Consider the following 14,178-nt stretch of genomic DNA (forward strand, 5'->3'; position numbering starts at 1 on the left):
ATGGATACTAGAAAGAATATCTGGGAAGCAGATATCCTTTGTATGAATATTACTCTATATACATATGACTAAGAAAAAATGTGTTCATGCAACATACAATAGTAATACAACAGTTAGTGTTATTCAGCCATACATGAAAATAAAGATTTTATGTATTACTATTTTTTTATGTATTACTATTTTAACTATTTAATAATTACATATAAAATTTTCATACTGTTTTATAATTTTTTTCTATTTATACAAAATCTTATCAGTAAATGAAAGCATATTTTAGATAATTAATCTCAACTACAAAATATAGTAGGCAATAATTATTTTTCTAATGAAAACCTGCAATAAAATGTATTGATCATTTTGCCTAAAGTTATTTTTCAAAAAGCAATGTAAAACAAGTGATAAATTGCAACTTCAATCCACAAGACTATTTGAATACTTTCAGATTACCAAACATGCACATATGAACAAGTTTACTTTTAAATTGTTTTGATAAAATGTCTCATCTTAATAAAGAAGACAATTCTTCTGAATTTTATCTAGCAATTTAATGTTTCCAATTTTAAAAAATACATTTTTGAAATACTATATTTATCTAAAAATGTATTTGGAAAAATAAATATTTAACATGACCAGAAAAACCCTAGACAAAGATAGTAATAAAATTGGAAGAGGGAGAAACACCGAATATTAAAATTATGATCAAGCAACTGGGAAAGAAGTAGTTTAGCAGCTCGTCTGTGTTCTATTTCTCTCTCTTTACTGGGGAAAAAAACAGCAGGTAACTCAAGTGTAATCGCCTTGCAAATATGATAAAAACAGACTTTTTTGTCAATATCTTACTGTTATTTGATGGGGCGAAGACAGTCCTTATCTATGGCTGTTTCTATTGTAATATCCCTGGTCTAAAAACTGTTCAAGGTAAACAATTCTAAAATTTTGGAATTTATTCTTCAGACATGGCTTCCTAGAAAACATTATATAAGCTATAAAAATGAGTATAAAAGGAGATGCTTTAAAAAACTGAGTTAGCTTCTCTATGTAAATGATGTATGTACACATATTACTTATAAACTGTATACTACTTAAGGCATTTCAGATGTGGTAGACAGGATCTAAGAGTGTGCGTTCGGATTCCAAGACCTCTCTCAGGTTTACCTGTACAACTGAGTTTTCTAAAAGTAACCAGGGCCCCTTTGAGAAATAGTTAATTCCCAGGATGAAACAGGATTAAAATAAGATGAACCTGTCCTAAAACATCTTTTTTGACATAAAAAAAAAGAAATACTCAAAGAGTAATGAGATTGTCAAAGGAACAAAGAAATCAGCTTAAAGGGTTCCTATGTCCAAATTTGGGACAATTTAAATAAAAAAAAATTAAAGTAATAGATGATAAATTGAGTGCAATAGGAATCCATGAATCCACACTGATATATCAACAAATGTTCAAAAAATGGATCAATAAAATGGGGAAAAATAATTTTCTTTTTTCCTGAAGTGAGAAGCAGGGTGTCAGACAGATGGACTACTGCATGCACCTGACCAGGATCCACCAGCAAGTCCACTAGGGGGCGATGCTCTGCCCATCTAGGGTGTTGCTCTGTTGCAATTGGAGTCATTCTAGCACCTGAGGTAGAAGCCATGGAGCCATCCTCAGTGCCCAGGCCATCTTTGCTCCAATGGAGCCTTGGCTGCTGTGGGAGGTGAAGAGAGAGATAGAGAAAAAAGAGAGGGGGAAGAGTGGAGAAACAGATGGGCGCCTCTCCAGTGTGCCCTTGCTGGGAATCGAACCCGGGACTTCCACACGCTAGGTTGACGCTCTACCACTGAGCAAACCTGCCAGGAAGGGAATTTATTTTTTTAACATAAGAAAACCAACCTACAGCCCTTGCCAGTTGACTCAGTGGTAGAGTGTCGGCCTGGCATGCAGGAGTCCCAGGTTCGATTCCCGGCCAGGGCACACAGGAGGAGCGCCCATCTGCTTCTCCACCCCTACCCCTCTCCTTCCTCTCTGTCTCTCTCTTCCCCTCCTGCAGCCAAGGCTCCATTGGAGCAAAGTTGGCCCAGGTGCTGAGGATGGCTCTGGTTGCAACAGAGCAATGCCCCAGATGGGCAGAGCATCACTCCTTGGTGGGCATGCCGGGTGAATCCCGGTTGGGCGCATGCGAGTGTCTGTCTGACTGCCTCCCCGTTTCCAACTTCAGAAAAATACAAAAAAAAAAGGAAAAGAAAAACTAACCTACAAAAGTAGACAAAATAATGAATTTGGAAAATTACAATTATAGAGTCATCATAGTAAAATTCATTACAAAATTCTAAAGGATGCAAAAATAAGTGGGCAAATTGAGTTGAGATCATGATTTTATACACAAAATATTTCTTAACAAAATATTTATTAACAACATGGGGAACAAAAGTTCTGAAACTAATAGACATCACGTACTAAGCAATGGGATGCGCTATAAAGAAGGCAATATGGCTGATGTTACTGGGCGGGAGCAGGTTAACATTCACCAATCCAAATTGAGAAACATTACAAAATAATTGAATAACAATTTTTTAAAATATCAGTGTCATAAAATTCTAGGAAAATTAAGGAATATTTGAAAGACACTTAAGAAAAAATAAAAACTAGGTGTGATATGTGATCCTGTATTAGCCTGATTTTTTCCCTATAGAATATGTGACTGGGACAATAGGCAACTAGTAAATCTCTGAGTGAGGCTGCACTGTTGTCCATAAAGTGCTTGTAACATTTTGTAAGTTTGAAACAATGTAATCTTTTTACAAAGAAAGAATTTGAAAAAAGACCAGCGGGAGAATGAGCACCAGGACCACCAAAAACAACATGAGGAAGGCACACACAGTTTCACTAAAGAATGCATAGTCATTTGTGCTGTTCTCAGAACACTGATACTGAAACCTACATGAAAAAGCTCAAGTGGAAAACTGGATTACACAGAAGCTGCAACCTCAGAATAAAGACAAAAATTGTAAATTCAACAGTAAAAAAAATATATATCCTACTAGCCATTCAGGTTAAATTTGCTAAAACATTTTTCCAATCATACCATGTTAAAACTAGTGAAGTATTTATAAATTGTTCATTTTTATTTATTAGCAGACTATATTTTAATAATGCTAAATTATATATTATGTATTTTGATATAAGAAACTCAGAAAAATACAATACTCGAAGCAGTACCTGAAGAGAACCAACAGTGGCTCCATTCATATGAGTCCAGAACACCAGGGTACAGTTTGGTCCCGTGAGTGAAATAAGAGGAGTGAGGATGTCAGCCATGTCACCAAATTTTCCATTTGAACTATCAGCGTACAGGTACCAGCCATCTGCAGTTTTTCTAGGGAAAGTATGATGTTTATATGTAAAAAAGAAAATTATAAAATGTAGTTTGTCACTGATCATATTTTATCATTCTATAATTTTTCCTAAAAGTATAAGAACGTTTTATAGCATGATGATGACTCATAGCCCTCAGCAAAAATAATTACTCTATTATTTTGAGTTTGAATCTGTATATCAACAAGTATAATGTGTACAAATTATGGCAAAAACTGTGATTACCAGGTCTACTCTTTAATAACTTGTTTTATTATTTTTACAATGATATACATAGAATACTCTAATCAACTTTGTAGGGGTTATTTTCATGTAGGCAGAATAAGACCCTGAAGTACTAAATAACTTATGAAGAGGCATAAATATATATAATGCATAAAAACCAGAAAGAGAAGTGGCCCCGGGTTCTGATCTTATGTCTAGAAGTCTTGCAGGTTCACATTTATTCTCTATTAATTTAGGTCAGTTTTAATTAAACATATTTTAATAAGCTGGTAGATAATTTTTAGTATGCCTTCTCTCTACTAGTTTCAAACAAAAGAAGAAAATAATGATGGAAATAATTAAATATCATTCCAGTTTGAAAGACACTAAGAAGAAATAAAAACTAGGTGTGATATGTGATCCTGTATTGGACTGATTTTTTTCCCTATAAAATGTACTACTGGGACAATGTACCACTTGTAAAATGGGATAATTCCATGTATGATCTTAATAGAAATTATAAATAAAGTGAGTGGAACATCTGACACATCAGTAGCTGGCAAATGTTATTATTTCATAAATGGTAGCTGTGATTTGCAGTTATGTTTATGTTATTAGTTGCTACTAATGGTAAAAAGAGTTCAGTGTCCTGCAAACCACAGGGGATATAAATTAAGATCATTCTTAAGAGGTAAGATTTTGTATTAATGTTTCTGAATTGTGTCTCAATTTATAATAACTTCCAGTTTTGTTCCTTTATGTTTAATATCCTAGATTCTCAGGGGTACTAAGAACAAAGATGGATATATGAATGATTAATTGATATATATATTCATTGAGATTCAGCACAATTTTAATAGATGTTTTCCCCAGAAACTGACAACTGATTCAAAGCTTCAAATAGAATAACTATTTATGGTATCAGGTGGGTACTAGACTTATCCAGGGGATTACCTCTATGCTATATATACACTTGAAAATAATACATATTGAATATCAATTGCAATTTAAATTTTAAACATTTTTTTAAATAAAGAAAAATCAAGAACTAAGTATAGCCTATTTTATTGTGAAGGAGAACAAAGGTGGAGAAGTTACTCTATCAGATGTCAAGATCCAATACAAAGGTAGAACAATCAAAACAGAGTGTTATTGGAGTAAAGACAGACAAATGGGCAGGAAAAATGAATGTATTAATCCTGAAACTAATCCACAAATATTTGTACATATGATTTATGAAAAGTTAGGCTCTTCAAGCAGTTATGGAAAGGAAAATCTTTTCATTTTGGACTAAATAAATTAGGTAGCCATTCAAAAATAATAAACTCCAGGTAAATTTTACCAGGAATGTGGAAGGTAAAACAATGAAGCCTATCTAAGCTAATATAATATCTTATAATGTAGGAATTAGAAACTTTCTTTAAACAATATATAAAAATTACTAACCATAAGAGGAAATATTAAAAAATGAGGTTGCATTCAAATTAAGGGTTTCTGTTTATCAAAGACACCAATACAATGATTAAAAAGCTGGTGAATGGGAGAAAACAGGTATACCAGGTTTAATAAATTAAACACTTATTGACTGCCAACTAAATAACATGCACTATCCCACATGGTCAACAATATATATGTGTGTATGTGTGTGTGTGGCTATATATACATATTATGAAACTATAAACATACATACAAACAAGAACTGGATGAAATATTCCAAAATGTCAAAATGTTTATATTTGTGCTGGGGGGCTATGTATAGTTTGTTTCCTAATCAGTGCATGGTTCATAGTAGACCTTCAAAAATACTTGGTAAATAAAATAAACAAGTGTGTTTAAAATGGGTAGAACACATATGGAAATAAAAGATGAAGGAAATGACAGAACAGTGGATTCAGGTGAAATTATATTTGAAAAGTTGATAATGTGTCCTAGGGAGGTAAAAAAGAGCAACCATCAGAAGAGACAGAACAAAGCTAACATATCTGGAGACCATAGAGGATTTAAGTGACTAAAAGTTACAATTCTGGCAATGATAAAAAGTATCTAGTCCAGGGGTCCTCAAACTTTTTATACAGGGGGCTAGTTCACTGTCCTTCAGACCGTTTGAGGGCCGGACTATAAAAAAAAAAAAACTATGAACAAATCCCTATGCATACTGCACATATCTTATTTTAAAGTAAAAAAATAAAATGGGAACAAATACAATATTTAAAATAAAGAACAAGTAAATTTAAATCAACAAATTGACCAGTATTTCAATGGGAATTATGGGCCTGCTTTTGGCTAATGAGATGGTCAATGTCTGGTTCCATATTTGTCACTGCTAGCCATACCAAGTGATATGATGCGCTTCCTGAGCTGTGACGCATGCATCCCGCGTCACCAGAAGTAGTACTGTACGTGAGCACGCCGCACTTTGTGTCCGCATCCTGTGCTCCTCTCACTGACCACCAATGAAAGAGGTGCCCCTTTCGGAAGTGCAGTGGGGGCAGATAAATGGCCTCAGGGGGCCACAGTTTGGGGACCCCTGATCTAGTCTATAGTTCAACTTGAGGTCCCTGTATTGGTTTCCCAGAAAGTATATAATGAAAATGATAAGAATTTAAAATTTTCCTAATACAATGTAATCCAGAAAATTCAGTCACAAGAATAAAGTAAATTATTGAAGAAAAGTCTTTATAGTTATATATTTCTGAAATATCTCCTCGTATACAAGGAAGAAAAGGGAGACAGGACAGGAGATCAAGGTGAAAGTTCTCAACAACAAAAGTGCATTTGTGTGTTTCTCTCACACCATGAAAACAGCTGCCAGAATCGTGGTGTATCTTGTGTGCATTTGCTTGGGCACATGATGTATGTATGATTCCTATTGGAAAAATGAAGAATTACACAAACACTTGCCTGTGTCTGGGGTGAGATTACTCAACCATGTACCTGCAAAAGAAATCAACCCTTCCTAATAAAGAGTACAGCAGTAATGATCACACCTAACTGTGCTGTCACCCATGAAATAACAGCATCTCTCTACCAGCCTTCGAATTGCCTTCTTATGAAAGGCATGAAATAGAATGCTTTATATAGAAATATGTCTTTTCTAATAAAACATATCATAAGCCATATAGCAGTAAAATTTTAAAGAAAGTAGTGTTATATACTTAGGTGTTGTAAATGTAAAGATTCTAGGTAATGATATACAAGTTATTTTAAAAAAAAAAGTCATTATAAAGAGATCTGATTGACAGTGCATGCTATTTTAAAGAAAGTCTCCTAGGTCTCACAAGTAATCGGTTTTTAAAGTCTTATAATTACACAGCTTAAGCAATTAAAATATTATCTTCACCCCCTTCTTACTTGAGGATCTTAGGTATTTTCTCTAATTAATAATAAAAAAATACTCTACATGAACTGATTAAAATATTTTTAAGTTGGGTCAATTGACCTTTGATTTTGTAAATATTCCAGACAAGGGACATATTCTCTGGGCTTATTCTTCAGGCTGAGATATACCTTTTGATTTATTATAATATTGTAGGCTATTTTATCATAACTGATCAATATTTTCTACTAAGAGTTGTTATGAACTTTATCAGCTTCATAAGTAGCAGAAATACAAAGTGTTTGATAATCCAGTTCTTCTGATGGTTCCCATAGTTTTACCCTAGTATATGTAGTGAACCATTCTTGCTGTGTCGAATAGCTCCCCACCTCTCCCACCAAAATCCATTGTGTAATATAACAAACAAAGTTTCTGATCCTTCAGTTGCTGGGATAGGCTTCTTAAACCAGACCAATCAAAGTTCTTATGTAGTGTTTTTGGAATATAAATCAAAGGAAAATAAACATTCTTTCTTGAGCGTCCAATCTCCTTGCTAGCTGACTCCCCAAAGTATGAAACCAGTTCTGTTTTATTCCAAAACTCTACACATGCCCTCCACACTATGCTATAGTCTTGCAGAAGAGACAAAACAATTATATTTGAACTTATTGATCCTTTCTAAAATGCTCATCTGATTCTACCACCCTGCTGAGAAATATTCAATACATTTTTAATGACTCAGTTAGATTCTTGAGCTAAACTCTGTGTTGGTAAATAAAAAGCTTCAATAAAATATGTATCAATTCACTACACACACTATCCAGACCAACTGACATATTTATTTTTCATATGAGGTTTCTTTGTAAAGGAAGCAGTGAGTAAATTTGCATTCTAGTGCAAACTCTTCATCTAGTGATGTATTTATAATGAACAACCCACAGACTGTATTTCATACTGCATTGGTATATAACTAGGCTCAAAGGATGTCTTCAAAAAAGGCCATATAGGCCCTGGCTGGTTGGCTCAGTGATAGAGTGTCAGCCTGGCGTGCAGGAGTCCCGGGTTCGATTCCCGGCCAGGGCACACAGGAGAAGCGCTCATCTGCTTCTCCACCCCTCCCCCTCTCCTTCCTCTCTGTTTCTCTCTTCCCCTCCCGCAGCCGAGGCTCCATTGGAGCAAAGATGGCCTGGGCGCTGAGGATGGCTCTGTGGCCTCTGCCTCAGGCACTAGAATGGCTCTGGATGCAACAGAGCGACACCCCAGAGGAGCAGAGCATCGCCCCCTGGTGGGCATGCCGTGTGGATCTGGTCGGGCGCATGTGGAAGTCTGTCTGACTGCCTCCTCGCTTCCAGCTTTGGAAAAATGAAAAGAAAAAGAAAAAGGCTATGCAGTCAATATTTTAGGCTTTGTGGGCTGTATAGTCTCTACTACAATGATTCAACTCAGTTTTACAGCATAAAAGCATTCATGAACTGCCTAAATAAATGGATTTATCGTGTTTCAATAAAATTATTTTTACAAAGACAGGGATCAAGCCAGAATTGGCCCACAGGCCATAGTTTGCTCACCATTATTCTATGGCTAAATCTCACCTCATTGGGCTCTGAGGAATAACTTTCCACATGAATATCTGGCTTCAACTTAAATGTACATTAACGTAGATACATAGATTTATACTCATTGTATATGCCCATGCAGTTACTCTAATATATCGTGCACTTCCTTTGTTCTGTCTTTCTTATACCAATCTGTCTTCTGGGCATACTAATAAACCCCGCAATTAGTCCTTTCTCTATAATATTTTGATTTATCCTCTACATTCAACATACATCAAAACAGTCTCATTTCCAAGCCTTCTTAGATTCCTAGATTCAAAATTCCTTAATTCAAACTTACTTATTACCTTAGTTAAAAATTTCATTGCATTTTATACATAACTTTAAAAATAGATTTCCATATTAGATTTTAATTCATTGAATATGAAACAATATGCTCCATTATATTAACACATAAAAGCATATATTTTAACTAATTTATTATAGTATCTATAACCCCTTCTAAAGTGATTTAAACTCAATCGATAATCAATAAATATTTCTTGTATCTGTTGCTAAATAAAAGCAGTACATACTTTAAATGCCAAAACTCTCCTTTGCAAATGCAAGGCATCTCAATTTTAAAAAAGGACTTACAATTTTAGCAGAGTACTTTTGGATTTCTCTTCCCTAGCCTCATGAAATAAAAATGAAGTATTGAACATTGGTTGAAATTTTATATAATCACCTGAGGGTTTTACCAGCTCAAAATTCAATGACAAAGGTACCAAAGCCAACTATTTTTTTAAGAGCACCCATAGTTCCTGTATCAATATTATATGACACTCACTAAAGAACAGTCTTTGTGAGGCAAGTAGAAAAACATTTTTAAAAACTTGAAAATTTAAAAGTCTAAGAAATGACACCATGTGGTTGCATTTACTTATCTTTCAAAGCAGGATTTTAAAAGTCTCACTAATATAAGTATGTTCTTTATAAAATAGATTTTAAGCCAAAGGAACACCAAGTGTTGAGATGTATAAAAAACATATTGGAGGTTTTTAGTTCACTTTTTAAATTAGAGAATATTAATAGTTTGTCATTGGACACTCACAACATGTCTGGGAAAGTAGTATTATAATCATTACTACTTCATAAACAAGATACTTTTTATATAATTTGCAGTGGTAATTCTCTTGATGAGTATAGAACCCAGGACTGGACTTTGATCTGTCTCCCCATGTTTTTATACCCCAAACTAGTTGTCCTCTAAGAGTGGTGTCTGAACCAGTAGGATCACCTGGGAAGTTGTTTAAAATGCAGATTCTTGGGGACCCTGTCTCCATCAGACCTACTGAAGGAAACTCTGAGGAAGGGTTCAGCAATCTGTTTAGCAAATTCTCCAGTTTATTCTGGTGCATGCTAAACATTAAGACTCACTGCCTGAAACCACTGACAATAACAGTTAAAATGGTATTTACAATTCCAAGTTGCTAAATCAAAATGCCAATCCAAAAGAAATACCTAGAGAAGTAGATATTTAAGCTTTATTTTTCAAATGAACCCTCTGGGGAAAATAAATAAGATAAAAACAAAATTTTGATGCTTGAATTTAAAACAGCTTATTTGCTATTACATACTGTATAGAAACTAGGTCAGATGTTTTAGTAAAAAAAAAGAAAAAGTATGGAAAAAGGTAGTTGGGAGGGGTATGGGTTGGAATTCATTCAAGTCAAATGTATTTGAGAATCACAGTGCATAACATTCACACACACAAATTTTTAAAAATATTTATTTACTTTTTTAAGTTGAATTTATTGAGGTACAGGTTCAGTGTGCAACTCAATAAATCATCATCTGCATGCTGCCTCCTGTGCCCATTGCCCAAAGCATAGTATTTTCATCCCTATTTACCCACCCCCCTTTGCCTACCTCCACATACCCCTTTTCCCTTTGGTTATCACGTGTTGTCTGTGTCTACCTGTTATACATGTGTATGTGTATATATATATATATATATATATATATATATATATATATATATATGTTTTTTTGTTTTAATCCTTTTATCTTCTCTGATCCAGTTCCTCTTCTCTCCTCAACAGCTGTCAGTCTGTTCCATGTATCCATGTCTCTAACAAAAATTTTGTGGTTGTATAACAAATTGTTCATTATATTGTTCTTTTTTAAAAATCACACACCTGTAATATATTTGACCAAAAAATAAAAATAAAAAGTCTGTCACATAGTAAGCAGTCAATAAATATTTGCCAAGTGACTGACTAAAACAAGACTAATGACTTATCTTTGAGAGTCACTACATTAGCAATATCTTCTACTAAAAACTTTTTGACCTAGCTGTGAAAACATATTAGAAATCTATAAGAAATAAAAAGTGTTACAAACTATGTGATGCAAAAACTAATAGAGAAATAAATGAGTTCACTATCTTACTTAGAAACTTCAACACCCTCCTATCAGAAATGAACACATATAGAAGGTAAAAGATCAGTAAGAACATAGTTGAACAAAATGACATTAATCAACTGTATATAACTGACATCTATAAATTACTTTATTTAACAACAGCAAACTACACACTTGTCTTAAACTTACATAAACATTCACATCTAATGAGCACTGCTAACCAAAATATACAAAGAATTTTTAAAACTCAATAAAAAAAAATCTAATAACCAACCCTACCCAATTAAGCAATGGACCAAGACCTGAACAGACACCTAACCAAAGAATATATACAGATGGCAAATAGTCATATGAAAAGATGTTCCATTCATTCATATGCCATCAGAGAAGTGAAAAGTAAAACAATGAGTTACCACTACAATTATTAGAATAGTCAAAGTCTAGAACACTAGCACCACCAAATCCTGGAAAGATGTGGGGAATAAATAGTAAGTCTCATTCATTGCTGATGGGAATGCAAAATGGTACAGCCACTTTGGAAGACAGTATGGTGTTTTCTAACGTGATTAAACATACTCTTACCATATGATCCAGAAAATACATTCCTTGGTATTTACCTAAAAGTGTTGAGAATTTATGTCCACACAAAAACCTGCCATGGAAGTTTATAGCAACTTTATTCATAATTGTCAAAACTTGGAAGAAACAAAGATGTCCTTTATTAGGTGAATATATAAACTTTGGTACATTCAACAATAAAATATTATTTGGTGCTAAAAATAAATGAGCTATCAAGCCATGAAAAGACATAGGGGAACTTTATATGCATATTAATAAGTCAAAATATCCAATTTTAAAAGGCCACATACTGTATGATTCTTACAATATGACATTCTGAAAAAGAAAATTTATGAAAGAAAGTAAAAGTTCAATAGTTACCAGGTTTGGAGTAAGGGATGAATAGACAGAGCACAGAATATTTTTAGAGCAATGAAAATATTCTGTCTAATACCATAATGCTGAATAGATGTCATTATATATTTGTACAAATCCATTTAATGCGTCACATCAAGAGGAGCCATAATGAAAAATATGACTTTTGGGTGTTTTAATATGTCATTGTAGCTTCATCAATTGGAACAAATGTACCAGGATTCTCTCTAGAGAATGAGGTAGGGCTCATCTAGCACAAAAGAAAGGATCTATAGACACAGAGGCTGATGTATATTATAAATAGAAATAAGGTAAAAGACACTAAATTGCTTAATAAATTTTAATATGTTACATAAATGATATAGTCATTATGTTATTGATTTCAATGTCCAACAAGAATAACTAAAAGTGAACTCTTACTATATATTGAAACAACATGAGCCAGCCTAGCCATATTTACAGTAAATGCATTTATTTATTAATGTTTATCTTAAACATCATACAACTAAAGACATCCTCAAATCTCCACTGATTTGCCTGGTGTATCTTACCAGCATTACCATTTTCTGTAGTTCCCATGACATAAAGAAGATTGAAAAACACAGCTATTTTTAAGCTCCCCCCCTTTTATTAACTAGTAAATTTAGTTGTGGGACTATAAGAGCTAAAAGGAGAATGGGCATGTGCAGAAATCTACACTCTGTCTCAAAAAAGTAATATCTATAATGAAAAGACTACTTTTCAGATATACCTTCCTTTGAGAAGCAGTTTTGCTTATTCAATAACCTATAGTCAGTGTTAGACTGCTTCTTTATGGGGTAAAAGAAATATACAAGGAAGCTGTCTATGTAAATGTAAAATAAGCTTGTCAGATGTAAATGATAATTACAAATATACATGAGTCAAGGTTTTTCCAATCAGATTCTTACTTTTCCATATTACCAGGGACTAGAAAAAACAAGAAGGCATCTTATGCTCAAAATTTAAATAATTCCTGTATTTAAATATTATTGTTTTTCCTGTTATTGTCGAATGTTACAGGCTATGCTATATTGAGATTTTAAATACTTCCACCTTTGAACCATTTTTTAAAGCGATTCTACTGAACTGGAAATTAAATTAGTAATAGAATATGAGTAAGTACTAGCTACAATGTTGAAAACTATCTACTAAGCTGACAGTTCGATTTATATATTTGTTGAGAGAGCAGATGAACTGCTTCTAGTTCTTATCCTCCTCCTAATCATATGTAAATGAGGGGAGTCATGCTGTGCTATTACTTCTCTGTACTTTGCCATCAGAGTTCAAGTTGAATATCAGTATTTTAATGACTTGTATACTTTGTTAAGGATGATCATGAATTACCTTCTTTGACCTTTACATTATTCTACAGCTATGCTCATCAGCCATGATTTGTTATTTATAGTATCTCTGGCCTGTGATGGAATGGTCAATCTAAATTTTGAATGTATAAAAAGAGAGATAATGTTAGAAATATTTTGAAACTTAAACAGACAAGACCACAGTTCTTTGTGGCTAATTGTCTATTTTTCTAATAATACCAGTACAAAATGTTAGACTGAAACCTATAGGAAGCCAGTCCTAGTAATTAAATAGAAATGTACAAGCTACCACAGGTAACTATTGTTACAAGGAAACACTTTTTGATTTGAACATAAATAGTAAAAAGGTCTGGTCCAGGATAATTTAGCAGTAGATTTTTTCATTTCATAAAAAGCTTATCTATCATGTCCTTTTATTTTACCCCAGGCTTTAAGGTAGGCTGATTTTATTGCCTGAAATTATTGCATATTTATGTTTATATGTTTTAAAATTTTTTTTTGATAAAAAATTAAATTACTGCCTGACCAGGCAGTGGATAGAGCATCAGACCGGGACACAGAGGATCCAGGTTCAAAACCCCAAGGTTGCTGGCTAGAGCGTGGGCTCATCTGGCCTGAGCAAGGCTCACCAGCTTGAGCCCAAGGTTGCTGGCTTGAGCAAGGGTCGCTCTCCATGCTTAACCGCCCCCCTACCCCCATCAAGGTACACATGAGAAAGCAATCAATGAACAACTAAGGTGCCCCAATGAAGAATCGATGCTTTTCATTTGTCTCCCTTTCTGTCTGTCTGTCCCTATCTGTCCCTTTCTTTGTCTCTGCACACACACAAATAAATTAAAATACTGAATTTAATTTAAAATGATGTAATGATAAATAAAATAAAATAATTTTAAAGTCTATATTTTCTAATTACCTCACTAATACTATTCCCAGATAGCATGAGTTTATGACATCCTAGCTAGCAGTATGACTGTGTTTGGTTAGAAAACTTTGTATTTGTAAGGTCAGCGGCCACAGCCAGGGCCACCATCAGAGCAGCCCAGCCCATGCAGGTTCACATTG

General features: G+C 33.8%; 1 protein-coding gene across 1 annotated transcript in view; it reads right to left on the reverse strand.

Moving 5' to 3' along the window:
• The window catches only part of MALRD1 (MAM and LDL receptor class A domain containing 1), an 837,423-nt gene that overhangs the window by 486,043 nt on the left and 337,202 nt on the right, over positions 1–14,178 (reverse strand). Inside the window, 1 exon segment of the mRNA XM_066386561.1 lies at positions 3,203–3,359. Coding sequence (XP_066242658.1) covers positions 3,203–3,359 — 157 coding nt within the window.

The sequence above is a fragment of the Saccopteryx leptura genome, chromosome 5 (assembly GCF_036850995.1).
Source record: "Saccopteryx leptura isolate mSacLep1 chromosome 5, mSacLep1_pri_phased_curated, whole genome shotgun sequence".
Classification (NCBI taxonomy): Eukaryota; Metazoa; Chordata; class Mammalia; order Chiroptera; family Emballonuridae; genus Saccopteryx; species Saccopteryx leptura.